Below are 27,306 nucleotides of genomic sequence, written 5' to 3'. Positions count from 1 at the left end.
TACGAAAAATGCTAGCACTGTGACACTTGCTATTGCCAAACTGCCTCGTTAGGAAAATGYAATACCATGCAGTCATGTATAGCAAAAGCAACAGAGCATCTCATGAAATGGAGAGTATAGGTTTTATGTTCTCATCAATGGTCTTTGTGAGGTAGCTTTAGGCCACTCAAACTGTTTCAGAGTGACTTCATTGATTCTCAGACAATAGGGTTGTTCACCAAATTCCATGTTCTAAGAAACGAGAGGAAGAGACATTTTTGATTCTGAGAAAACCTCTGACTGTCACTGTCACCCTGCTTTCATCCTCTACAGACAATAGCCTCAAGATTCAGTTAATGATCACAGCAGCTCAAATGGAGGGGAAAAACACGGCTTGATTAATTTTTTATTTCACAGGCCAGAGTTTGAAAGCTGCTAATCTAATAAATAACTGCTGAGAACAACAGTAACACAACAATAAAGGAACAGTAAAACTGATGCAGCAAGGTACATCACACTTTTTTAAAGATCAATAAAAACTAGTGGTTTGGAAATGTGTTATTAGACTTGTGGTTTAGTTAAAAACCTATTTACTGTGTCCTTAAAGAGCCCTATTCAACCAACCACTGTGATACCAGCTTTCTGGAAACAGGACAAAACACATAATTCTTCAAAAAGGCACATTTGGAATTGTTAACAACATTTTTCTCAGACATATACACTGTGTGTACAAAACATTAAGGACACCTGCTCTTTCCATGACAAACTGACCAGGTGAATMCAGGTGAAAGCTATGATCCGTTATTGATGTCCCTTGTTAAAACCACTTCAATCAGTGTAGATGAAGGGRAGGAGACGGGTTAAAGAAGGATTTTCAAGCCTTGCGACAACAGAGACATGGATTGTGTGTGTGCCATTCAGAGGACAACGGGGCAAGACAAGATTTAAGTGCCTTTGACMTGGGTATGGTAGTAGGTGCCAGATGCACCGGTTTGTGTCAAGAACTGCAACGCTGCTGGGTTTTTCACACCCAAAGGACATCCAGCCAACTTGACACAACTGTGGGAAGCATTGGAGTCAACATGGGACAGCATCCCTGTGGATCGCTTTCCACACCTTGTAGACTTCATGCCCCAATGAATTGATGCTGTTCTGAGGGCAAAAGGGGGGGGGTGCAACTCAATATTAGAAAGGTGTCCATAATTGTTTGTACACTCAGTGCCTTCAGAAACTATTCATACTGCTTGACATACTGCTTTTACTGTGTGACAGCCTGAATTMAAAATGGATTAAATCTTTTTTTCTCACCCATCTACACGTAATACCCCATAATGAAAACAGGTTTTTAGAAGTCTGCAAATTTATTGAAAATGAAATACAGAAATATGTAATTTACGTAAGTATTCACACCCCTGAGTCAATACTTTGCAGAAGCACCTTTGGCAGCAATTAGAGCTGTGAGTCTTTCTGGGTAAGTCTCTAAGAGCCTTCCACATCTGGATTGTGCAACATTTGTCCATTATTCTTTTCAAAATTCTTCAGGTTCTGTCAAATTGGTTGTTAATCATTGCAAGACAACCATTTTCAGGTCTTGCCATAGATTTTCAAGTAGATTGAAGTCAAAACTCTAACTCGGCCAATCAGGAACATTCACTGTCTTCTTGGTAAGCAACTCCAGTGTAGATGTGGCCTTGTGTTTTAGGTTATTGTCCTGCTGAAAGGTGAATTATGGAAAGTAGTGTCTGGTGGAAAGCAGACTGAACCAGGTTTTTGTCTAGGATTTTGCCTGTGCTTAGCTCCATTCCGTTTCTTTCATATCCTAAAAAACTCCCCTGTCCTTAACGATTACAAGCATACCCATAACATAATGCAGCCCCCACTATGCTTGAAAGAGTGGTACTCAGTAATGTGCTTTATTGGATTTGCCCCAAACATAAGACTTTATATTCCAGACAAAACATGTATTGCTTTGCTAMATTTTTTGCAGTATTACTTTAGTGCCTTGTTGCGAACAAGATGCATGTTTTGCAATATTTTTATTCTGTACAGCCCTCCTTCTTTTCACTCTCTAATTAGGTTAGTATTGTGGAATAACTACAATGTTGTTGATCCATCCTCAGTTTTCTCCTATCACAGCCATTAAACTCTGTAACTGTTTTAAAGTCACCATTGGCTTCATGGTGAAATCCCTGAGCGGTTTCCTTCGTCTCCGGCAACTGAGTTAGGAAGGACATCTATATACTGTATTTGTAGTGACTTGGTGTATTGATACACCATCCAAAGTGTAATTAATAACTTCACCATGCTCAAAGGGATATTCAATGTCTGCTTTTCTAAATACTTATGAGGCACTGGAAMACCTCCCTGGTCTTTGTGGTTGATCCTGTTTTTGAAAATGACTGCTCGACGGAGGGACCGTTACAGTGAATTGTATGTGTGGGGTACAGAAATAAGGTAGCCATTCAAAAATCATGTTCAACGCTATAATTGCAAACAGAGTGAGTCCATGCAACTTATTATGTGACTTGTTAAGAAAATGTTTACTTCTGAACTTATTTAGGCTTGCCTTAACCAACGGGTTGAATAGTTATCACTCCAGACATTTCAGCTTTGAATTTTGAATTTAAATATTTAAAAWATACTAAAACTTAATTTCACTTTGACATTATGGGGTATTGTCTGCAGGCCAGTGACAAAACATCTAAATGTAATACATTTTAAATTCAAGCTTTTACACAACAAAATGTGGAAAAATTCAAGGGGTGTTAATACTTTCTGAAGGCACTGTAACGTTGAACATGGCTACTCTTCCGTTGCAGGGGACAAGTGGTGTGTTTGACTGTTTGACCTTTATGTTGCCTGTGACAGGGTGTCCATGGTGCTGTCCATGGAGCTGTGGGGTCCCCTCCCATGCTGAGAGGATGAATAGTCCTCTGACCTTCTCTCTGCCCAAGCCCACCTACTGGGTGGCTAGATAAAACATGGGCTGGTGTCAGGGTGTTATTTTAGGAATCAGATTCATGTTATGAGATGTTATACCGCATTGTGGCCCCTACATTACAGCACTATACTGGAGCCATTGTTTAATTAACTCTGTCTTCCAAGCATATCCACATGGTTAATTAATGTGGTTCATTCAGTATCTTGTTTGTGTTTTGATGTCATCTTTATTAACTGCTCTGTTCTTCCAACATTTCCACAAGTGACTTTTCATTTTTGGGTCTTTCCATGTCATTTCAGCAAGCCATGACACCCACCATCTCAGATTGTTTCTGAAATCATTTCTGTAGTTAAAAACAGTTACGATTAGCATTCCTGCAAGATCATTTTATTGAAATATAATTAGATCTCTGAGAAATTAAGCTAATTGATCACAGCTAAGTTGGCCATTTTAATTTATAGCATTTATATAWTATTCAACAAATATAGTATTTAACATCCAATTTGGAACAACAAAACAAGAAACAAGCAGAATATCATGACAGAAGGTCAACCAATAGAGGCCAAGTCTTTGAAAGCTACATCCTCTGCAGATGGAGAGGGTCAGTTTATGACTTGAGCGGATGGAGCTGGTCAGAGGATGGTAAATGATGGCGATGGAGTCTGCTGGTGATCTTGTGGACGGCAAGTCTGGGAATCAGCCTGAGTCATATAGCCACTGGACTTTTCCTCTTCCACTCTGTGAATCACCCACTAGGGTGAGCCACGGCAACTGGGCGCCAGAAAGCTCACCACACTAAGATAAAAATAGTAACCAGTCAACCTCTCTACGAGCCCTCTGCCTCAGCACTGTTGTATTCCTCCATCCCTTATTCTTGTCACGCTTCAAGCAACTCTTCACATGATGTTATCAAAGATCAGGAACTGGCAGCCAGGATATAGGATGGGACAACTTCAGTGACTAATTTATCTGAACAGGGGGGAATCACCAATTCACTGGGTATACATTACATAGGATGAAGAAATAATACTCGGGGGGGAGGGTGGTGGAATTTTTTGAGGTGGAACGACCCTTTTAGCAATTCTCTGTGTCTGAGAGATGCAGGAGACAGCACGGTGGTTGCTATAGAAACAGTTCATTAGGGCTGAGAGCTTGGGTAATGTTTTGTATCTGCAGCACCAGGCGTGCGAGGGGAAGCTATATTCCCCTGACAGACAGATAGACATACAGACTAGGCCTATGCATAGCCTCGGGACGATGTTTGAGTTGGGAGTGCTGGAGTGCGGGGGGGGGGGGGGGGGGGGTCCTTTCTAATAAATAATGCATCTACACTGAGTATAAAAACAATAAGAACAGTTGCTCTTTCTATTGAGCAGGTGACTGAGCAGGTGAATCCAGGTGAAAGCTATGATCCGTTATTGATGTCCCTTGTTAAATCCACTTAAATCAGTGTAGATGAAGGGGATGAGGATTTTTAAGCCTTGAGACAATTGAGACATTGATTGTGTATGTGTGCCATTCAGAGGGTGAATGAGCAAGACAAAATATTTAAGTGCCTTTGACCTGGGTATGGTAGTAGGTCCCAGGTGCACCGGTTTGTGTTAAGAACTGCAATGCTGCTGGGTTTTTCATGCTCAATAGTTTGCCGTGTGTATCAAGAATGGTCCACCAGCCAAAGGACATCCAGCCAACTTGACACAACTGTGGGAAGCAWTGGATTCAACATGGGCCAGCCTCCCTGTTGAACACCTAAGACACCTTGTAGAGTCCATGCCCTGACGAATTGAGGCTGTTCAGAGGGCTTTTTCTTCTTATTTATAATAATTTGTTTTATCATTATTATTATTATATATATGTAAAACTTGTTTTGTTTCATTCTCTTAACATTTTCATTGACTAAATTCAGTTCAATCTGTCTTTTTAATTGTGTGCTCTATATTTAGTTTAACATTGGTTAGTTTAACATAGGCCTGTTGTAAAATAAATATAATTAGCATATTGCTGTCATTGGTTGGGTATGGTAGGCACTATTTTTTCTTGGTAATTGCTGCAATATAGTCTGTTCAAAATGTTTGTTCAAAACCAGTTCGCAAGTGTTTTGTTTCATTCTGTTGAGATATTTTCTTTGGCCAATTTAAGTTCCAACTGTAATGTCCTATAATACAATTTATGAAATGGATTCCTAAACATTCGGAAAAGGGGATACCTAACCAGTTGCACAACTGAATGCTTTCAACCAAAATGTGTCTTTCACATTTAACCCAAACCCTCTGAATCAGAGAGGTGCGGGAAGGCTGACTTAATCGACATCCACGTCATCATCGCCTGGTGAGCAGTTGTTGTTGGGGGTTAATTGCCTCACTCAAGGGCAGAACGGCAGATTGTTCCACCTTGCTGGCTCAGGGACTTGAAGCAGTGATCTTTCAGTTACTGGCCCAATGCTCTTAACCGCTAGGTTACCTGCCACCTGTGCCTGCACTGCCCTGATTCATTTAGTGTTCAAATCTCTGACAGCTGAACCGTGAGGTGGACAATTATTGTTTTAGCAAGTAAAACCAATAAAACAATAGACTATAAAGTTTTGCATATACTACACATCGAAAAACAAGGAATAGTGTTTTGTCATTTGTTATAGGCTGTTTATAAAGACATGTAAATGTGGCTAATTTAGCCAATATCCCTTGTTTTTTGATGGCGCTGGCTGCGTGGGTGTACACGTTAATGGGTGAAGCATCCAATGCATACGGATGACCAGTACATTTCTCAAACACCCAATAAATGTAAATCTTCCCTGTCACTTGTTTGGCACCTAATTTTGCTAACGGAAACCCTGATATATATTATATATAAACTCAGCAAAAAAAGAAACGTCCTCTCACTGTCAACTGCGTTTATTTTCAGCAAACTTAACATGTGTAAATATTTGTATGAACATAACAAGATCCAACAACTGAGACATAACCTCAACAATTTACACAGACATGTGACTAACAGAAATGGAATAATGTGTCCCTGAACAAAGGGAAGATCAAAATCAAAAGTAACAGTCAGTATATGGTGTGGCCACCAGCTGCATTAAGTACAGTGCATCTCCTCCTCATGGACTACACCAGATTTGCCCCTTCTTGCTGTGAGATGTTACCCCACTCCTCCACTAAGGCACCTGCAAGTTCCCGGACATTTCTGGGGGGAATGCCCCTAGCCCTCACCCTCCGATCCAACAGGTCCCAGACGTTCTCAATGAGATTGAGATCCGGGCTCTTCGCTGACCATGGCAAAACAATGACATTTCTGTCTTGCAGAAAATCATGCACAGAACAAGCAGTATGGCTGGTGGCATTGTCATGCTGGAGGGTCATGTCAGGATGAACCTGCAGGAAGGGTACTACATGAGGGAGGAGGATGCCTTCCCTGTAATGCACAGCGTTGAGATTGCCTGCAATGACAACATGCTCATCCGATGATGCTGTGACACACTGCCCCAGACCATGACGGACCATCCACCTCCAAATCGATCCCGCTCCAGAGTACAGGCCTCGGTGTAACGCTCATTCCTTCGACGATAAACACGAATCCGACCATCACCCCTGGTGAGACAAAACCTCGACTCGCCAGTGAAGAGCACTTTTTGCCAGTCCTGTCTGGTCCAGCGTTGGTGAGTTTTTGCCCATAGGCGACGTTGTTGCCGATGATGTCTGGTGAGGACCTACCTTACAACAGGCCTACAAGCCCGCAGTCCAGCCTCTCTCAGCCTTTTGCGAACAGTCTGAGCACTGATGGAGGGATTGTGCGTTCCTGGTGTAACTCGGGCAGTTGTTGTTGCCATTCTGTACCTGTCCAACAGGTGTGATGTTCGGATGTACCGATCCTGTGCAGGTGTTGTTACACGTGGTCTGCCACTGTGAGGACAATCATCTGTTCGTCCTGTCTCCCAGTAGCGCTGTCATAGGCGTCTCACAGTACGGACATTGCAATTTAGTGCCCTGGCCACATCTGCAGTCCTCATGCCTCCTTGCAGCATGCCTAAGGCACGTTCACGCAGATGAGCAGGTACCCTGGGCATCTTTCTTTTGGTGTTTTTCAGAGTCAGTAGAAAGGCCTCTTTAGTRTCCTACGTTTTCATAACTGTGACCTTAATTGCCTACCGTCTGTAAGCTGTTAGTGTCTTAATGATYGTTCCACAGGTGCATGTTCATTATTTGTTTATGGTTCATTGAACAAGCATGGGAAACAGTGTTTAAACCCTTTACAATTAAGATCTGTGAAGTTATTTGGATTTTTACAAATTATCTTTGAAAGGCAGGGTCCTGAAAAAGGGACGTTTATTTTTTTTCTGAGTTTAGTCTAGGCTACAGTAGGCTACAAAATAAACCTTCCAGTGACACTGACTCACACAATGTTGAAGATGAAGTATAGGCTACTCACCGGTGATGACCGATGCACTCGTGCCAATATCTTAAGATAAGCTACTTTGAAAATCAGTGCTATTCACTCAGAATCACTCAAAATTGTTAGCTTCTACAGCAGACTAGTCTCCTGTTTTCTGCAGTAGGCATTTGCCTGACAGCCACAACCAACCATAGAAATATAATCAATCCATAGATGGCATTTCCCATTCAAGTCAGGAATGGCAGCCATTGCTAGTGTACCCATTAGTTTAACAGTCAAAGTGCCAGGGTTAGAGGTTCCAAAATTCAATGGATTTTATCTCTGGCCACAATGCAACAACTGTTCTATATTTGGTGCACGTGCTGCCCAAATTGCAGCCTTCCCAACTGTAAGTGCTTGTGATAAACATAATCCACAGCAATTTTTTAGAAGCTATTGATCCTCTGTAGCTAAATTAGGCTCTCTGGTGTAGTATTTTATGCTATACATTATGCTCTCTGACGTTCAGACAGGAGTAATATAATATACTGTAGCCTAATTTTGGCCAAATTATTTCATGCAGCACCCCCAGCACCCCTATTTCCCGTGGCTATGGGCCCATGGAATGGAATTGTGTCTGTCTCAGGAGTTAAACTGTTTTAGCGAATAGTGAGTGTTTTGGTAACTGTGAAAGAACCCCAATTGGGAAAAGCATTTGCTGAGGTGTTGTACAGATGTTGTGTGGGAGTACCACTGGGTATATCTTTCATACTCATCTGTAAACAAATGTATCTAGGGGGTTGTAGACCTATTTGAGTGCTTTTATGGCACTGCCTTACAAACAGAGTGTGGGTGCTCACAAAACGTTTACACGGCTTCCCTAAGAGTTCCAACCAGAATTCCAAGCAAAACTATGTCTCCACACACCATTATCCTACCTCAAATGATTCGCTAGGGACATCTCTATGTGCTGATTTACACTCCAATAGACCTTTTTYCTTTTTTACTTATTTGACTGAACCTTCCTCTGGTTCTGATTTGCATAGCAGCTGCCAGATAACAGAGCTGAATCAGTATTCACTTCACAGCTGAGTAAATCAGACTGAGCCTTTATGGAAAGAGGGCAACAGCCACATACCTATCATGTACATTTTGTAAATATTTGTAAAAATGAGTACATTTTTATGGCATTTTTCCCTACAAACTTTTTGTTTTAAGAATGAACAATTAATAAAGCAAAATAATATAATCAAAATCTACCACAGAGTTTCAAGACTGAAGCTGGCAAGTCGTTTGTTTGGCTAGCCAGCTAATGTTAGCTGGCTGGCAATTGTTTTGATTCGAATGCCAGCCAGTGTCTGGAGGTTGAGGATGGAGAGAAGCTCGAAAGCAAGACAGCTGAGGTGTGCAGTGATGAAGATCGTAGGGAGGACTAAGTTACAAGGATACTCTGGGACCAAGTAGGGGACCAAAAGACACTTGATAGCTTCTACCAAGCCATAAGACTGCGGGAGAGTTAATCAAATGGCTACTCAGACTATTTACATTGACCTCCTTTATTATTTATTTGTGTATTTATGTTAATTGTTTTGCACTGACTCACCTGCACTGGCTCTATGCACACTAACTAGATACTATACTACACTGACACACACACACACTGTCAGCGTGTGCGCTACTGGTGTTGAAGTCAGGTGCAGGAGAGCAGAGAGTTGTGATCAGGCGCACACTTTATTCGGCAGAAGCAAACAACCGACGGACGCAACAGTGTCCAACAAAACTCCAGCCAAAGGCAAAAGTGCAAAGCGAATAAACATAATCCACAGCAATTTTTTTAGAAGCTATTGATCCTCTGTAGCTAAATTAGGCTCTCTGGTGTAGTATTTTATGCTATACATTATGCTCTCTGATGTTCAGACATGAGTAATATAATATACTGTAGCCTAATTTTGGCCAAATTATTTCATGCAGCACCCCCACCCCCAAAGTCACAAATAAGCAAAAATGTTTAACAATTAAACATACTCCGGGTTGAAACATAGTACCCGGGGGGGRAAACCAGCTAGGCGCGTCAATACAAAACACGTAACAAAACAATCCCACACAAAGACATGGGGGGAACAGAGGAATATATATATGCAGTTGATTAGGGAATGTAAACCAGGTGTGCGGGGAACAAGACAAAACAAATGGAACAATGAAAAATGGAGCGGCGATGGCTAGAAGGCCGGTGACGTCGACCGCCGAACGCCGCCCGAACAAGGAGGGGAGCCGACTTCGGCGGAAGTCGTGACACACACATACACACACACACTACATACACTCACACACAAAAAACACWCACACATGCATATTGACGCCACACACACTCACACAGACATACTTTCACACTCTTCACATACGCTGCTGCTACTCTCTTTATTATATATCCTGATTGCCTAGTCACTTTTACCAATACCCACATGTACGTACTGTATTCCCTCAATACCTCAACTACCTCGTACCCCTGCACATTGACTCAGTACTGGTATACTCCTTATTGCTTTTATTGTGTTACTATTTCCTTTTTACTTAGCAAATATTTGTCTTACTTTTTTAACTCTGCATTGTTTGGAATGGGCTCGTACGTAAGCATTTCACTGTTAATCTACACCTGTTGTATTCAGCGCACGTGACCAATAACATTTTATTTGAATTTGATCTGTGTACTATTTAATTATTATTGTAATGTGGTGTGCTTTCTGGTGCCACGTGACTGCCATAGCTTCACCCAAGTGGGTTCTTCATTTTGGTAGCAGTGAAGCAGTAGCTACTGTATCTAGCTACACCAACTGCGGTGTCCATGAACTGCAATGGCTGAGCTCAGGACTCTGATACACCTTGATGACACGGTGCTGCCTGCCCCTGGACTTGCTCCCGCTGACCATCTTTGCTTGCTCTCCCCCTTTAACCACCTCCCTCCGATGACCACTTGAGCCATACACTTTAAAGACCCTCCACATGACCTTCCATCTCATGAATGATATTGGTGTTGTTTTCTAAATTGCTTGACTTTTTTGTGTTGCTTAAAAGCGCTTTGAGATTCTTTATGTAATGAATAGCACTATAAAAGTTGAATAAATTATTATTATTATTATACAGAGAACGCTTTACTCCARGGGCCCACAGTTGGGAAGTCAGGGCCTCAGCCCTGTCAGCCTTGCCCTTCTGAGGCAGACTGTCTGTTGACATTAAGAGGTTTTGTCTGCCTCTGAAGTGAAGGAGGATATCTGAAACTACCTTCTGTCCTGACAAACAGAACCCAGAGCTCTCTAGGTTACGGATCACTTCACCTTAGGGAATGTACGTTATTTATAATAAGGGTTACCTGGAGAAAGTCTGACCTCTGAAATAAAAAACATATTTTAAATATATCAAAATGAAAACATAAAGAGGATAGCAGAAAACATGGCTACCACTTACCAGAATTAGATATGCAGTTTTAGAAAATGTTCTTCGTCCATTACATGGCAACGCATACATTTTTATAGTGCACAGGCCTGCGAGCCAGAAGGTTGTGGGTTCACATACCACGGTGGACAAGAGTAGGGGTGGAGAGATCTCCTTAAAAGTAAAAACATTGCATGAAGAGAAATTCTACTTCATTTTACAATCTTTTTTTAATACCACACAAATTACAGGATAAGAATTGACAGAGAGATGGGCCTATGCATCCAATGCCAAATCAGTGTGTCTTGTTTACAACAAAACTGTCCCTGTTTGCAAATAATTAMATCTGAGACGTCATTATGAATCTGAGCATGTTACTTTCAAAAGTTAGGCCTACATTTAAAAAAAAAAAWTAATAATATTTGTCACATGTGCCGAATACAACAGCATTACCGTGAAACGCTTACTTACAGGCCCTTAACCAACAATGTCTTTTCAGAAAATATAGTTAAGAAAAGATTTAGTAAATAAACTAAAGTAAATAAAAGTAACACAATGAAATAACAATAACGAGGCTATATACAGGTGGTACCAAGTCAATGTGCGGGGATACAGGTTAGTCGAGGTAATTGAGGTAATTTGTACATGTATGTAGGGGTAAAGTGATTATGCATAGATAATAAACAGCGAGTAGCAGTGCTTGCCGTACAGTAGTAGAGAGAACAGTCTATGACTTGGGTGACTAGAGTTTGGGCCTTCCTCTGACACCGCCTAGTGTCAGAGGAAGGCCTAGATGAATTCTCACAAGGCACCCAGATCTGCGCCCCCTGTATTTCCGTATTTTCTTCATGTGAATGACGTGGATTTGGGCCTGGTCTGGGAGAAACAGTATATCCTTTGCGTCAGACTCATTAAAGAAAAAATCTTCATCCAGTTCGAGGTGAGTAATCACTGTTCTGATATCCAGAAACTAGTTTTAGTTATAAGAGACGGTGGCAGAAACATTAAGTACAAAATAAGTTACAAACATTGCGAAAAAACAGACAAAAAAGCAGAATTGGTTAGGAGCCAGCACCATGATTGCTCCGATTGATTGTGCCGCTTCAAGTTTCAGCACCAAGTTACTTGAATCTGGCTTATTGTGACGTCAATACCTCTGATAAATACATAATGGCAAGAAACATATTGTTTTATCTCCCGGGTGGCGCAGTGGTCTAGGGCACTGCATCGCAGTGCTAGCTGCGCCACCAGAGTCTCTGGGTTCGCGCCCAGGCTGGGCTGGGTTCGCGCCCAGGCTCTGTCGCAACCGGCCGCAACCGGGAGATCCGTGGGGCGACGCACAATTGGCATAGCGTCGTCCAGGTTAGGGAGGGTTTTGGCCGGTAGGGAGGGTTTGGCCGGTAGGGCTATCCTTGTCTCAGTATGTAAAAAAAAATTAAAAATTTAATAAAATGTATGCACTCTGGATAAGAGCGTCTGCTAAATGACTAAAATGTAAAAAATTTAAATGTTTTATTAAAATCAATAATAGTAGTAGCAAGCTAGTAGTAAGCTAGTAGTAGCAAGCCGGTAGGGATATCCTTGTCTCAGTATGTAAAAAAAAAAAAAAATGTAATAAAATGTATGCACTAATAAGAGCGTCTGCTAAATGACTAAAATGTAAAAAATGTAAATGTTTTATTAAAATCAATAATAGTAGTAGCAAGCTATCAAAGTTGACCTCCGGTCCTTCTTCTCATATTCACGCTCTCCTTCTTAAACTGAACAGAACATATAGGCTAGTCCGCGAGTGCAATATTGCATTTTTGAGACTAGGCCTAATCAGAAAGTATTTATTTACACCATCCCAGCAGCGCAAAAGACTCAGGAAGGATATACATTTTCTTAGAAATATAACTTTGCTCTCGAGCATGCACTTCATATAGGCTATGGATCATTTGATTGAGACCACACTAAATAGACTATAGGCGCACTTGATATGGTGCGCTCAGCGGATAATCAGAGATGAGGGGCGGCATCACGCACACATCGATACACAAACAACAACACCTTCCTCTTAAAAAAAAAAAATCTTATAAAAGTATGTATATCTATATAGGTATGTGTATGTATACAGTATATGTGTATATGTATGCATAAGTGTATGTATATGGATATATATAATTACCCAAAAAAGATATGGGGGATTGGAAATGATGCAGACAATTACATTGATGGAAGCAACAATCTTTACGCAATATTAAGCTGATCCACCCTTAAAGAAAGAAGAAAAATAACACCTTCCTAATATTGAGTTGCGTCCCCCTCCCCTTTTGCCCTCAGCACAGCATTCATTCGTCAGGACATGGACTCCATAGGGAGTCGAAAGCGTTCCACAGGGATGCTGGCCCATGTTGACTCTAATGCTTCTCACAGTTGTGTCAAGTTGGCTGGATGTCCTTTTAGTGATGGACCATTCTTGATATACTTTGGAAACTGTTGAGCGTGAAAAACCCAGCAGCGTTGCAGTTCTTGACACAAACCGGTGCACCTGGCACCTACTACCATACTCCGTTCAAAGGCACTTAAATCTTTTGTCTTGCCCATTCACTCTTTGAATGGCACACATACACAATCCATGTCTCAATTGTTTCAAGGCTTAAGAATCATTCTTTAACCTGTCTCCAACCTCTTATCTATACTGATTTTAAGTGGATTTAACAAGTGACATCAATAAGGGATCATAGCTTTCACCTGGATTCACCTGGTCAGTCTATGTCATGGAAAGAGCAGGTGTTCTTAATGTTTTTTCTACACTCAGTGTTTAGCCTAATAAGCAACTAATTCTAAAACACTGAGAAATATTGACATTTCATCAATTACAAATTACATGAACCTCCCCTGGACTAGATTTTAAAAATCTAAACCCTCACCCTGACAGAAATGCAAAAAGCATGACCCTCCCCAATTTTCCACCAGGTCCCAATGATGTACATTTCAAACCATGCCTTACAGAAGGAAACAATGCTGTTTTCTTCTTCCTCCTCCTCCAAAGCCTGCCATGACAGAGCTCTACCTCTCTGGACTTCAATTCAAAATCAGTAGTGGTAGAAAACCTCTAAATCGGATCACATTCATAAGTGCGTTGAAATCCGTAGCACAGTGAGTGAGGAAAGCAGGTTTCCCTGGGGTGAAACAGACTGTCAGTAAGTCATATAACAAGGACAGAAATATGTTTATTAAGTCGATTTAAGCCACACAGGATACCTTTATCAGGATGTGAAACAGTGGTTATAATACTCTTCACAAAAAGTCAGGATCCATACAGATTTATTTTATCTAGCTTATTATTTCTTGAACCTTTATTGAACCAGACGAGCCAGTTAAGAACAAATTCTTATTTACAATGACAGCCTGGCCGATACACACAAAGGAAAAACAATAGTAACAAACACTGAAAGCTGTCGTTGGCAGCTTATCAAAAATATTATTTATCATAATAGTATTATTGTCAATGACAATGTGTACTGCCCTTGGACCAATCATATTGATCAATCATTCAGCGCCTTTTTAATCCAATAGAAAACAGATGTACTTCAGCCCACCATCACAGATTAGGCATAGCCCCAGGAGATTGATTTGTTGTTTTGTATTTCCTTCCTGATAAGAGTTGTTTGTCGTGAGTGGACTGATGACTTAACAGAGCTTTAGTCAATCTAACAGACACTGTAATGATGTTTGAATAATACATAGTACATCACTCCATACAAAACCTGCTGTCTGTTCTAAATTACATTACAGGACTCAGAGAACAGACATTGAGAACACACTGTGCTGTGCTGAGAGCAGATAGTGTTCCTTCCTATTCAGCCCCCTAGTGTTGACATGTTGTACTACAACACCTGTTCTCTGTATATTTAGGGGTCATTATATTTATTTGAAAGTGAAACACATACATTTAGTATTCTTTACAGACAGTATATGCTACAAGGCATAGACACTAGCACAGTAAATGCAATGACAATGCCATCATGAGTTACACAGTACAATGAGTGTCAAGGGTAAATTCATTAATTTTGTCCAACATGAGACATTACATCCAGCCATTTATATTTATTCATCTTTCTTTTGGGCACAACACACACGTACAGCTTTCAGTGAGCACATTTCAAGTTAAGATGGCATCCACAAAGATTAGAAGGTGTGTATGCATGAGTGGCTGTTCTTATTCACACATTCACACACATGCCTCTCAGTGTTGTACAGTATCTTTTACCAGAGGGTTCTGTGAAGCCAGCATGGTGAAATTAGAGCCTTATTACAAAGTAGTCAGAACCTATCCATGTGTATCTATGGCTCTGGGCATAGTCCTATTCCTGCCCCTACGGTGCAATGGTCTTTCAGAGTCTAAAAGGTCATGGGAACATCGAGGTCACCAAGAAGTAATCTGGTCTGGATCCACCTATCAGTGAGCCCCGGTGTGACCTCTGAACTCTGACCCTCTTGGACTGTTTCTGGTTCTGGTTCAGGTTCTGGTTCTGGTTGGAGTCAGAAGTGTTTGTCCCAGCCGGAGAACTCCTCGTCGGCCTTAGCCTGGTCGAAGGGGAAGCGGTCAAAGTTGATGTAGCATGGACCCTGGAGGACAAGGGGAGGGGCTCAGATCAGTGGCTGTCAGGGAATGACGTTGACACTGGATATGACACAGTGACTAAATGGCAACTACTTACCACTCAATCCGTACCTTGAACTTGTATTTGATCTTTATAAAGTGTGAAAAGCTGTTGCATGGAAATTGTGTTCACTAAAAAAGCAACAGCTGTTGCAGAGAAATTTAGTTTGACTCGTTGCGCTGTGGTGTTATGTCGATGCATCAGAACCTCTCGCAGCAGGTTTTCTCGCAGTGGTGGGGAACTTCGTTATAGACCACATATACTGTAAACTAATAATTTACCATTTGTAAACTACTTATCAACCCGTTTATAAATCCTTAGAAGTATACCTTAAATGTAAAGAGTTACCTATTGAGCTTCACATAGAAACAAAAAAAAGATGTGTGCTGAGGCTAGACTGACCTTGTGTATGAGTCTGATTGTAGGAGCCTCCACCTGGCCCACACGAAGCTTGTGCCAATTCATACTACTGAACCACCTGGAGGGGAATACAGGAGAGGGGGATGAATCCTCATAAAAGAAAGGTGACTGACAGAAAAATGTACTGTACAGTGTATAGTACAACATTTACAACAGTTCCAACACCAACAAACACACACCGGACGGTTGGCTCCTCATGGTTACCTGTGATGGCGGACATCTTTGATCCCATTCTTGGTGTTTCCCAGCCTCTGACCCGGCCGAGGTCTGTGGGCCACAACACAAACCATCAATAACCAATCAAAACAAGTATGAAAAAGAGTTATAACATCAGACTATATCCTGCACCTAACACATCATCTCTAACCTGCACAGTTTACTGATGAGGGACTTGGCCCCCTCGCCCATGTAAGGGGGGAACTTGAGCAACCCATCCAAAATTTTAGGGTAGATCTTTGCAGGCTCGGAACTGGAAAATGGGGGGCTGAAAGGCAAAACAGTCCATTGGTAAAACAGTATTTTAGATAATCCGGTGTGTGTGTGTTGGTGTTGGAACTGTTGTACTATACACTATACAGTAGATAATTCTGTCAGTCACCTTTCTTGTTTACTGAAATATCAAGCTGCTTTAACCCTTTCCGTGCTGATCTGTACAGTACCTCCCCACCAGCAGCTCATAGACCAGGATGCCCAGGGACCAGAAGTCAGCAGCGAAGTCGTGTCCCTGGTTCTGGATGATCTCTGGGGCCATGTACTCAGGAGTACCACAGAATGAGTAGGTCTTATCACCGTGAACTAACTCCTTAGCAAAACCAAAGTCCACCTACATGTAAAAACACACACATTCAAACATGCACGAATACACACACAGAGAGATATCTGAATGCATGAACTCTTTAGCATCGCAAGCGATTGAAGAGTTGAAGCAATGAAAGAGTAAAGAGTTGCCTGATGTTATTATTAACATATCACCCACCAGTTTGACGTAGCCGTTGGCATCCAGCATCAGATTCTCAGGCTTCAGGTCTCTGTACATGATGCCCTTCTTATGGAGGTAGGCATAGGCCTCTACTACACAGGCAGTGCAGAACACAGCAATGGGCTCATCGAAGCGACCACTGCCAAACACAGAGACAAAGCAGATAAATCTTCAACCTCAGTTGTGTATATCTGAATTTATACAACGGTGGGTTCTAATACTGAATGCTGATTGGTTAAAACCGCATTCCAGACGGTGTCTATTCCACAAGTGACCACCGGCTAAATCTATGACTTTAAAATGCTTATTTACTCTTCCATCTGACTGCGCAATCCACTGTCTCATCAGCTCAGCCAGGCAATTTATAAACCTGATTTCCACTATAAAAAGCGTCCAGACATTATCTCACATTTCTTTTCGACTAACATTTAGTTTTCAACAGCGGAGATTTATATATACCTTGCTGTTTGTCTCTCCGACATTTGCAACATTGTTTCCATATTCAAATTCAATTTCCAGCTGTCCCATAGTAATAAACGTGTCGGGAGAAGAAACGAGACAGACAGGCAGGCAGTGTTTCTCAGCCAGTCGAAATCATGAATAAGCTGGCATCATTTTTATGGATATATACAAAGAAATGTCAATTGAAAAAAGKTCAAACGAAATGAAGTGCAGCTAGTTTGCAGTCTTTCCAGCTTCAGTTTGAAGTGACTGTGTTAACGGTGTTGTTGGCTAGCTCCTCTGAACAACAGTTTCCTGATGAGAGAGCACATTTTCTATGCCAGGCGAAATCGTGCTTTTTTWAAAAGATTTACTTATTGTTATGGATGTATCCAAATAAATGTCACTAGAAAACTGCTTAAACAAATGCAAAGGCAGCTACTGTTGTTATTCTGGCTGCACTGTTTGACGTTGTTGGCTAGCTAGCAAGCAAGGGATAACAACGTTGCCAGCCAGTATGGCAATGGAACATTTAGAACAAACGACTAGGTCRCATCCATAGATATAGAACAAACAGACTGAACTACTGGGTTACGTCTCTGTCAACCGAACCGATAGAACGAACGACGAGCCGGTTTGTGTAGATTTGTGTCGGGACTATATCTTGTGGAAGGATGAAATAGTATGAATAAACAAAATAAAGTTTAAATGAAAATATGTCAATCATTATTTGAATATGTTGGTAACCCGTTGTATAAAAGTGATGCCCTTGAAGCCAGTGTTTGGAGGATATATTGGCCGACCCTCAATTTCGTCTCGGGCCTAACAACACCMATGATGATAAATCCTCCAAAACTCCAGCTTTTCGGACATGATCACTTAAAAGTAGACTTAGTCAGCAATGTTTGCTCACACTTCTTTGAGCTTGGTCCAGATCTCCCCTCCTGCACAGAACTCCATAATCATGTAGATGTAGCGAGTGTCTTTGAAGGCATAATGGAGCCTGAACCGTGAGAGAGAGATAACACAGGGTTAAATATGGTACAGTATCCTCAGTCCTCCTGGACCTTGAGGGCCAAAGCAGTGTCTGATGGTTTTCCCTTCTCCCTTGGTACTTTAGTGATTAATGAATACCATCGATTGATAAGGGGACAAAGAAGGTTAACGTGTTAACTTAGATGATGATGGTTGGACATTAAAGGTTAGAGGTCAGGGGTCGCCTACCCCCACAGTCTTAATGAATACCATCAATTGACAAGGGGACAAAGAGGGTTAAAGTGTTATTGTAGATGATGATGGTTGAAGGTTAAGGGGATACCTAGTCAGTTGCACAACTGAATGCATTCAACCGAAATGTGTCTTCCACATTTAACCCAACCCCTCTGTATTAAAGAGGTGCAGTGGGCTGCCTTAATCGACATTATCGGTACAGTTGTTGTTGGGGGTTAACTGCCTTGCTCAACGGCAGATCGGCAGATTTGTCAACGTTGCCGGCTCAGGGATTCGAAAGAGCAATCTTAACCGCTAGGCTACAGTACCTGCCACCTAGCCCCACAGTCACCTGACGATGAAGTCACTCTGGATGGCTTTGAGGATCCTCTTCTCAAACAGGACGTGCTCCTCCTGTTGCTTAGCAACAATGTGCTTCTTACTGACCCGCTTCATGGCAAAGTACTTCCCATGGTGCAGCGTGGTCACCTGGGGAAAACAACAAAAACAACAAAAACAGTTATAAACTTTCGATCTAAAAAGAGCCGTTTCACTTTCAATTTGGCTTTCAAGCACCTTAAAGGGGACAGTAAACTTTCATCAGTTAGTTTCAGCCACTAACTATCCCTATAAATAGCCAAACACTACAACAACACCAAACACATGTACCAGTTCAACGCGACCAAATCCTCCCACTCCGAGGGTGACAGGGTCTCCCTGGTAGCGCCCCTCCTGGTACAGTACAGGGATCAGGTCCTTCAACCTCAGAGAGGAACTAGGACTGGTCTTCTCTGGAGCATCTGGCTCCTCCAGGAACTTAGAGCTGATGGTGGACCACAGACTACAGTTAGACTGCTTGACTAGAGTGGTAAATATAGAACTAAAAGGACTAGAGTGTCTTTGTACTCACTCATCATGGAGCTCCAGGTGTTCAATGGGGATCGTCTCCTCAAACACCCTGGAGGGGGAACATAACAGACCATCAATCAATCCATAAACTAACCGATCAGGAAATCAAATTTGAATTGTTCAAACTCACTCCTTATCGATGGAGAAGCAGGTAACAGGGCCCAGAGCAGTGCAGGTTGCAGTCCTCAGGATCTCACTGTTGGTTATATACAGATCCACACATAATGAGCAGCGACACTAGCTAATACTGCACCCCAAGGCCCTTTTATTGTACAACAGCAAGTTTCTTTATAGCTTTACTGTAGGTACTAATGTATCCATGGTTACCGTATGAGGGCCAATTCCCCGAAATGCTCCCCTTTGCCCATCCTGCGAATCTGTTTCTGCTGCTTGTTCACCTTTTTAGTCACCTGGACCTGAGGGCAGACACACGCACACACACTCGTTTTTGTCCTCAAGGCCATATTCATTTGATAAGCAATTCAGCACCAGTATGACATTGAAAAGAGAGCTGTGCAAATAAAGTTAAACTGACAGACGGGTCAAAAGGTTGAATTTGGCAATAAACAGATCGGTTGGTAAGCACAGGTAAGAGTATTGTAGACGCCAATCCTCCACTAGCGTAGTTAGTTGTTGTTCCCTATGATCATCAAACAAGGGGTGTACAGAAACAGAGTGTTTTGGATCACAGTAGCCACCAAACATGTCCCCGTTACTGTACCTCTCCTTTAAGGATGATGTAGAACGTGTTGCCCTCTGCCCCCTCACGCACAATGACGTCATTGTTCTGGTACTTCACCTAAAAGAAACAACACATTTTATATGGGATTTGTATGTTAATGCTCTGGAAAAACGATCTAGCATAGGAGAGGTGTGTAAAATGGCTGAGCACAAACCTCCTCCATGGAGTCAATGATCTTAGAGAGCTGAACGTCATTCAGGGTGTTCAGAGTCCGAGACCTGATAGGGAAGCATATAAGAGCAGAACTAGCAGTGTGCATGTGTGTGTGACCAAGAGAGTATGACCAAGTATGTAAGTCATGAGGTTAAGTGTGTAAACTCACGTCTTCAAGAAGCCCATTATCTGTTCACGTTTCTTCTTGGACTTGTTGGTCATGATGGTTCTGTACATCTGTCTCTCCATACACCAGAGACTCACCACTGTTTTAGCTACGATGGGGAGTGAGGCGGACAATTTATTCATAACAACAAGCAATATTAATTTCAGCGCACACGCACAGTACAGACAGTACACGTAGTTAGTTATTGTGTACCACTCAATAGTCAAGTTCTATAGCATCTCACCTTTGACTGTGGCAGTGCGTTTGCAGTTATACAGAATAGCCAACTCTCCAAAGACATCCCCACAGGTCAGGGTTCGAAGGTTACGACCTGCTTGACTGACATATAGCTCACCCTCTGAATGTGGAGAAGGAGGGGAGGGGGGGGACATTGAGGGGTGAGGGGTTTGAGGGGTGAGGGTTATTGTTTAATTGGGAATAATAATCAGATATACAGTAGCAACACCGAGCAATGTTTTAGAGAAATTCACACATACCTGCAACGATGTACATACTGTCTCCCTCACTACCCTCCTTGATGACATCATTTCCTGGTTTGAAGTCGATGGCCACCAGGAGCTCCACCATCATGGTGATCTGCTCATCGTCAAGGCGACTCAGGAAGTCGTTCTTCTGGATGGCCATGACGATCAGACTTGTCTCGCTGCGGAAGGAGGCATCACACCACCATACAGTACTGGTGTCACATAACTCATGCATAGCCTTTGCCAATCATGCATAGCCCTAGCCAATCACCTGAYGGTCTTCTTGACTTTGGTCTTCATGATCTCCAGCTGCTCCTCTGGGATTGGCTCAGGGGCCATGACAGCCGCTCGGCTCTTCCTGACCTCCGGTTCCCCTTCATTACTGCTCCTCTGAGCAGGGAACTCTGGGATATATAGACACCACACACAGGAAATTAGGGTTAATATACATGATGTTCTATGGTTAGTGATCTGACACAAAATGGCTGCCATTCGTCACCCAAGGGGTTGCCATAGTCACATGAATCCCCTTGCCTAGGTCATGGTAATGACTGTGAAGGTCCTGCAGCAACTTCTCCTTCTCCTGCAGTCTTCTCTCTGGAGGTGACAGGAGAGCATTGTATTGGTTGGGATAAATGTGTTTTAAGTCATGGTTGATTTCATGGCTGCAGTCTTTGTTGTGGTCAATCATGTTCATATGGTCTTGATCTAAGTTATGCTTGCGGTCATGGTAGTCATGGTCGTGATCGTACCTAGGTCCTTGTTGTGGTTCTGCAGCTCCTGGTTGATCAGGGTCTGTTTCTCCAGCTGCTGCCTCAGCTCCTCTACCTGGCCCTCCATGGCTGAAGGGAGAGGTGTAGGCATGTGAGAGGAGTCACAGGAAGGTAAACACATGAACATGAAAGCATACACATGAAATATAAGCACATTTGCACATTCATTCACACTCATAAAAGCTGCACAAAACATGCATGCACACACAAACAGTATGCCCAGTATCTGTCATTAAATTGGCACACAGTCAGTTCTCAGCGAGAGGTCTACACTGTGATCATGAATAATGGACACTAATGATGGGCTGCCAGCTAGGGGCACTGTGAATACTGTACCACCCTGGGAAGACATCTCATATAGAACCTGTTATCACTAACCCAAGCCTTGTTGGTCATTTATTGATGGTCGCTACCACCTGCCAATATTTTGTGGCTCTATTATATGCGTACCCCTGGTAGTTTCACAGGTCAGACAATTGTTTTGGGAATCGAAGCTACCTTTAGTGTGTGTGTGCAGGCATGAATTTAAACTGGTGCATGTCTTAAAAACACATCCACTCTCTCGTGGTAGCACAACATGTTTGTGTTTCTTGAACGTGTGTGTCTGTGCATATACATGTAGCAACCCCCTCCAATGTCAATAATCTCCCTGGGCCTGGGAACACAGATCCTTGCTTGCATGTCGATGAGCACACACACACGTATGGACACACACACACACCTGTGAAGAAAAAATACTACCCAACTGATGTTTCCATTGACCAGTTAGCACTGATTGTGAGGGGCTTCACCATTTTAATTTCGTGGTCATTTAAAAACTGTTTTGGTCTCTGTTGACAGAGCACACATTTGTTGACAGAGCAAACAAAGCACAAGGTTAGCCTAGCAATTAGCTTAGCACACACATCCACATCATGTCAGCGATTATTTGAATGGATCGTCAGGTGCAGGACACAGGTATGAGTAATAACCAGAGAATTTACTCAAAAATTAAGCAATGTTCCAACAAGAAAAAACACAAATATCCAGAGCACAAAAATAACGAAACCACATGACAACGACAATCACGCACAAAACAGAAAGGGAAGCCAGAGTTAAATAAGGAACATTGATTATGGAATGGAAACCAGGTGTGTATAATGAAGACAAAACAAAACGAAAATGAAACATGGATCGCCGAACGCCGCCCGAACAAGGAGAGGGACCAACTTCGGCGGAAGTCGTGACACATCAATACAAACTGAGCCAGGGTCAGCCTAGCGCCCTCACTTCACGTGACCCCAATTACCTTTCCTTCACCCTGAACATTGGACAGGGCAGAGATTAGGCGTGGTGTTACAGATTCTAAAGTCACCCAGCAAACAACTAACAACAATATAGGAGATAAAGAGACTACATTTTCCACTCTGTAATTAAAGACAAAACTATTTCATTTCTAAATGGAATTGGTTAAATGTAAAGTGCATGTCAGTCATGTTGCAACAAACTACTTGCTGATTTTCACTTCAGGCTCTTCTTACCCATGACAATTAAGGTAGGGCAATTGTCAATAATATAGCTTTCTAGGAGTGCAGCCATTCTACAAAAACACTCAAATGGGACAGATTGGGATAATGACCTCCAATACCTGGGTTAACCATTGAGAAATGATTATCTCACATAAAATCTACTGGCCCCCAAGCCAGTCACTACAATCACAACTCGGCCGATTAAAATGAAATGCATGTTACTGCAACTGAGATCTGATGTAGCTCCAACAGGTCTCATTTTGGCTCAGAGACATTGATTCTACAAGGGAAAAGACTTCGGTCAGACTCACCTGTAGGCTGTGTAGAGAGGTGGGGTAGGAAGGAGCGTGAGTCTGCGTAGCTGCTACAGTTCCTACATGGATCTTCATATGAGGCTCAGGACCTTCCTCCAGCACTCCGTAAATCCACTGATACGGTAAAGTATTGTAGGTCCTGTATCAGGTTGTCTCCATCTGAAGGGGTAACTTGATCTAAATGCTCCTAGGCCACATGCAGAGTCCACTCATTTGTACAGACACAAACACACTACATTTACCTAATCCTGTATCTTTCCTCTCCCTCACTCCCCTCTTTTTGACCTCACCTAGGTCCCTCTATGCCTCTACTCTTACTGCTCTCTCTCTCTCTTTCCCTCTCTCTCTCCCTCTCTCTCTCTCCTTTTCTTCCTCTCCCTCTCTCTCCTTATCCGTCTGCTCAACAGCTCCAGAGTGTTGGATCATTAACCAGACCCCCGAGGCTCCTCCTATTACACCAGGTAGAGGTAGACGGGGGAACCGAGGAGGAGGAGGAAGAGGAGGAATGACGGGGGGGGGGGGGGGGGGGGGGGGGGGGGGGGGGGGGGGGGGGGGGGGGGGGGGGGGGGGGGGGGGGGGGGGGGGGGGGGGGGGGGAAGCAGGGATGGGGGGGGGGCTGGGGGGGGGGGGGGTGTTTGAGAGGGCAGAGACTCAGGGAGGTGGATGTAAAGAGGGCCAGGGAAAAAGAAGATGGAGGTGAAGGGGGGAAATTAGGGAGGGCAGAGGAGTGTGGAACAGGGGGATGAAGGAGTGGTAGGAGAAAGGGATACTCCTCACACTCCTTCAAAACACCCATGAATACACAGGCCTTGACACAGGGGAAGGGAGAGTGGTTCCCACATGAAGAAAAGACTATAGTATACTATGGTATAAATACTATAGTAATTACTGTAGTGTTTTTGTGGACTTTACTGTAGTATACTGTAGTATTTACAGGTAACTATAGTATAAATACTGTACTAAAAGAAAACTGTAGTACTGTATACGATAATCAAATCAAATCAAAATGTATTTGTCACGTGCTCCGAATACAACAGGTGTACAACTTCCAGTGAAATGCTTACTTACAGGCACTAACCAACAGTACGATTTTTAAGTAAAAACGTATTATTATATTAGGTGAACAATAGATATGTAAAGAAATAAAAACAACAGTAAAATGACAGTGAAAAATAACAGTAGCGAGGCTATATGCAGTAGCGAGGCTATATACAGGCACCAATTAGTCGGGCTAATTGAGGTAGTATGTACATATAGGTATGGTTAAAGTGACTATGCATATATGATAAACAGAAAGTGGCGGTAGCGTAAAATAGGGGTTGGCGGGTGGTGGGTGGCGGGACACAATGCAGATAGTCCGGGTAGCCAATGTGTGGGGGCACCGGTTAGTCGGGCTAATTGAGGTAGTATGTTATGAATGTATAGTTAAAGTGACTATGCATATAAGATAAACAGAGAGTAGCAGCAGTGTAAAAGAGGGGTGTGGGGGGGGGGAAATGCAAATAGTCCGGGTAGCCATTTGATTACTTGTTCAGGAGTCTTATGGCTTGGGAGTAGAAACTGTTGAGAACGCTCTGGTACCACTTGCCATGCGGTAGTAGAGAGAACATTCTATGACTGGGGTCTTTGATAATTTTTAGGGCCTTCCTCTGACACCGCCTGGTGTAGAGGTCCTGGATGGCAGGCAGCTTAGCCCCAGTGATGTACTGGGCCGTACTGGGCCTCTGTAGTGCCTTGCGGTCGGAGGTTGAGCAGTTGCCATACCAGGCAGTGATGCAACCAGTCAGGATGCTCTTGATGGTGCAGCTGTAGAACTAATGTTGTGTCGTCTGCAAACTTAACGATGGTGTTGGAGTTGTGCCTGGCCACGCAGTCATGGGTGAACAGGAAGTACAGGAGGGGACTGAGCACGCACCCCTGAAGGGCTCCAGTGTTGAGGATCAGCGTGGCGGATGTGTTGCTACCTACCCTCACCACCTGGGGGCGGCCCGTCAGGAAGTCCAGGATCCAGTGGTGTTTAGTCCCAGGATCCTGAGCTTTGTGATGAGCTTTGAGGGTACTATGATGTTGAATGCTGAGCTGTAGTCAATGAATAGCATTCTCATGATGGTGTTCCTTTTGTCCAGGTGGGAAAGGGCAGTGTGGAGTACAATAGAGATTGCATTATCTGTGGATCTGTTTGGGCGGTATGCAAATTGGAGTGGGTCTAGGGTTTCTGGGATAGTGATAGGTTGATCCCAGGATGTGTCACAGTCGGCCGTGACCGGGAGACCCATGAGTCAGCGCACAATTGGCCCAGTTAAGCGAGCAGTGTGTCAAGAAGCAGTGCAGCTTGCAGGGTTGTGTTTCGGAGGAGGCATAGCTCTCAACCTTCGTCTCTCCCCAGTCCGTACAGGAGTTACAGTGATGGGACAAGTCTGTAACTACCAATTGGCTATCATGAAAAGGGGTTAAAAGTACACACACAAAAAATGTGTGGTGTTTTTGCGGACTATAGTGTTTTTGCAGACATTACTGTATGATTTACTATAGTATCCTACAGTACACCACAATATTCTATAGTAAGTACTACACATGATCGAGGGATACTACAGTGTGTAGGAAGGGAGAAATTGTGGTGTAGATATTGGGGGTACAAACAGTAGATGAGGTTCCAGGGGGTCCTCCCCCGAAAATCTTTTTGAAACTTTTCCTGCAATTCTACACAGTTTGCCATGACTTATTATGCCTCTCTTGATGGGTATTTTGAGGGGTACAGTTGAAGTCGGAAGTTTACATACACTTAGATTGGAGTCACTAAAACTCGTTTTTCAACCACTCTAGTTTTGGCAAGTCGGTTAGGACATCTACTTTGTGCATGACACAAGTCATTTTTCCAACAATTGTTAACAGACAGAATATTTCACTTATAATTCACAGTATCACAATTCCAGTGTGTTAGAAGTTTACATATGTCATGTTTTGTCTTTGATCATCATCTGTCTTGTCCTGTGCTTCCCTCTGCTGGTCTCTTATTAGGTTCTTTCCCTCTTTCTATCCCTCTCTCTCCTCCTCCCTCTCTCCCTCTCCCGCTCTCTCTCTCATTCGTTCCGTTCCTGCTCCCAGCTGTTTCTCATTCTCCTAACGACCTCATTTACTCTTTCACACCTGTCCCCTATTTTGCCCTCTGATTAGAGTCCCTATTTCTCCCTCTGTTTTCCGCTTCTGTCCTTGTCGGATTCTTGTTTGATGTTTGCTGTCCTTGTGTCCTTGTTCCGCCCTGTCGTGTTTTTGCCTTCTTCGGATGCTGCGTGTGTGCAGGTGTCTATGTCAGCTACGGCCTGTGCCTTCCTGAAGCGACCTGCAGTCTGTGGTCGCGTCTCCAGTCGTTCCTCTCTACTGACGAGAGGATTTCAGTTTCCTGTTTTGGATTTACCTTTGATATATCCAGGAGAATCATTGTTTGTTTGATACTGGAATAAAGACTCTGTTTCTATTACGTCGCTTTTGGGTCCTCATTCACCAGCATAACAGAAGAAATCCGACCAAGAATGGACCCCAGCGACTACGGTTCTCCGCAACACTTCCGTCGAGATCCAGGGAGCAATGCTCGGCAGACACGAGCAGGAATTGTCTGCTGCTCGCCATGCCGTTGGACCCTGTCCGCTCAGGTCTCCGATCTCTCAGGACAGTTTCAGAGTCTTCGTCTCGTGCCACCAGCTACTTCCTGGTCTTCCGAGTCTCCGGAACCTAGGTTAATAACCCACCATGTTACTCAGGCAGCCCACTGAGTGTCGCTCCTTTCTCACCCAGTGTGATATGTTGTTCTCTCTCCAGCCCAACACATATCAATCTTCTCTCT

General features: G+C 43.0%; 1 protein-coding gene across 2 annotated transcripts in view; it reads right to left on the bottom strand.

Moving 5' to 3' along the window:
• Positions 1 to 13,914: 13,914 nt before the first annotated feature.
• Positions 13,915 to 27,306, bottom strand: part of LOC111973400 (cGMP-dependent protein kinase 1) — a 15,901-nt gene continuing 2,509 nt past the window's right edge. The window contains exons 2-22 of one of the 2 annotated variants that reach the window (XM_024000755.2): positions 23,463 to 23,652; positions 21,623 to 21,712; positions 21,405 to 21,467; positions 21,142 to 21,274; positions 20,883 to 21,049; positions 20,630 to 20,743; positions 20,389 to 20,494; positions 20,221 to 20,284; positions 20,046 to 20,123; positions 19,652 to 19,740; positions 19,455 to 19,520; positions 19,326 to 19,373; positions 19,085 to 19,238; positions 18,768 to 18,904; positions 18,120 to 18,209; positions 16,763 to 16,904; positions 16,446 to 16,609; positions 16,154 to 16,270; positions 15,991 to 16,053; positions 15,769 to 15,844; positions 13,915 to 15,331 (exon numbers count right to left, since the gene is read on the bottom strand). In XM_024000755.2, coding sequence (XP_023856523.1) covers positions 15,245 to 15,331; positions 15,769 to 15,844; positions 15,991 to 16,053; positions 16,154 to 16,270; positions 16,446 to 16,609; positions 16,763 to 16,904; positions 18,120 to 18,209; positions 18,768 to 18,904; positions 19,085 to 19,238; positions 19,326 to 19,373; positions 19,455 to 19,520; positions 19,652 to 19,740; positions 20,046 to 20,123; positions 20,221 to 20,284; positions 20,389 to 20,494; positions 20,630 to 20,743; positions 20,883 to 21,049; positions 21,142 to 21,274; positions 21,405 to 21,467; positions 21,623 to 21,710 — 2,046 coding nt within the window. In that variant the 5' untranslated portion in view covers positions 21,711 to 21,712; positions 23,463 to 23,652 and the 3' untranslated portion in view covers positions 13,915 to 15,244. The remainder of the gene's footprint in view (positions 15,332 to 15,768; positions 15,845 to 15,990; positions 16,054 to 16,153; positions 16,271 to 16,445; positions 16,610 to 16,762; positions 16,905 to 18,119; positions 18,210 to 18,767; positions 18,905 to 19,084; positions 19,239 to 19,325; positions 19,374 to 19,454; positions 19,521 to 19,651; positions 19,741 to 20,045; positions 20,124 to 20,220; positions 20,285 to 20,388; positions 20,495 to 20,629; positions 20,744 to 20,882; positions 21,050 to 21,141; positions 21,275 to 21,404; positions 21,468 to 21,622; positions 21,713 to 23,462; positions 23,653 to 27,306) is intronic. The other variant, XM_024000756.2, reaches the window with a different exon arrangement.

This window comes from Salvelinus sp. IW2-2015, linkage group LG14, assembly GCF_002910315.2.
Source record: "Salvelinus sp. IW2-2015 linkage group LG14, ASM291031v2, whole genome shotgun sequence".
Taxonomy (NCBI): Eukaryota; Metazoa; Chordata; class Actinopteri; order Salmoniformes; family Salmonidae; genus Salvelinus; species Salvelinus sp. IW2-2015.
The sequence above is the reverse complement of the archived record's forward strand: the minus strand, read 5'-3'. Positions and strand labels throughout refer to the sequence as shown.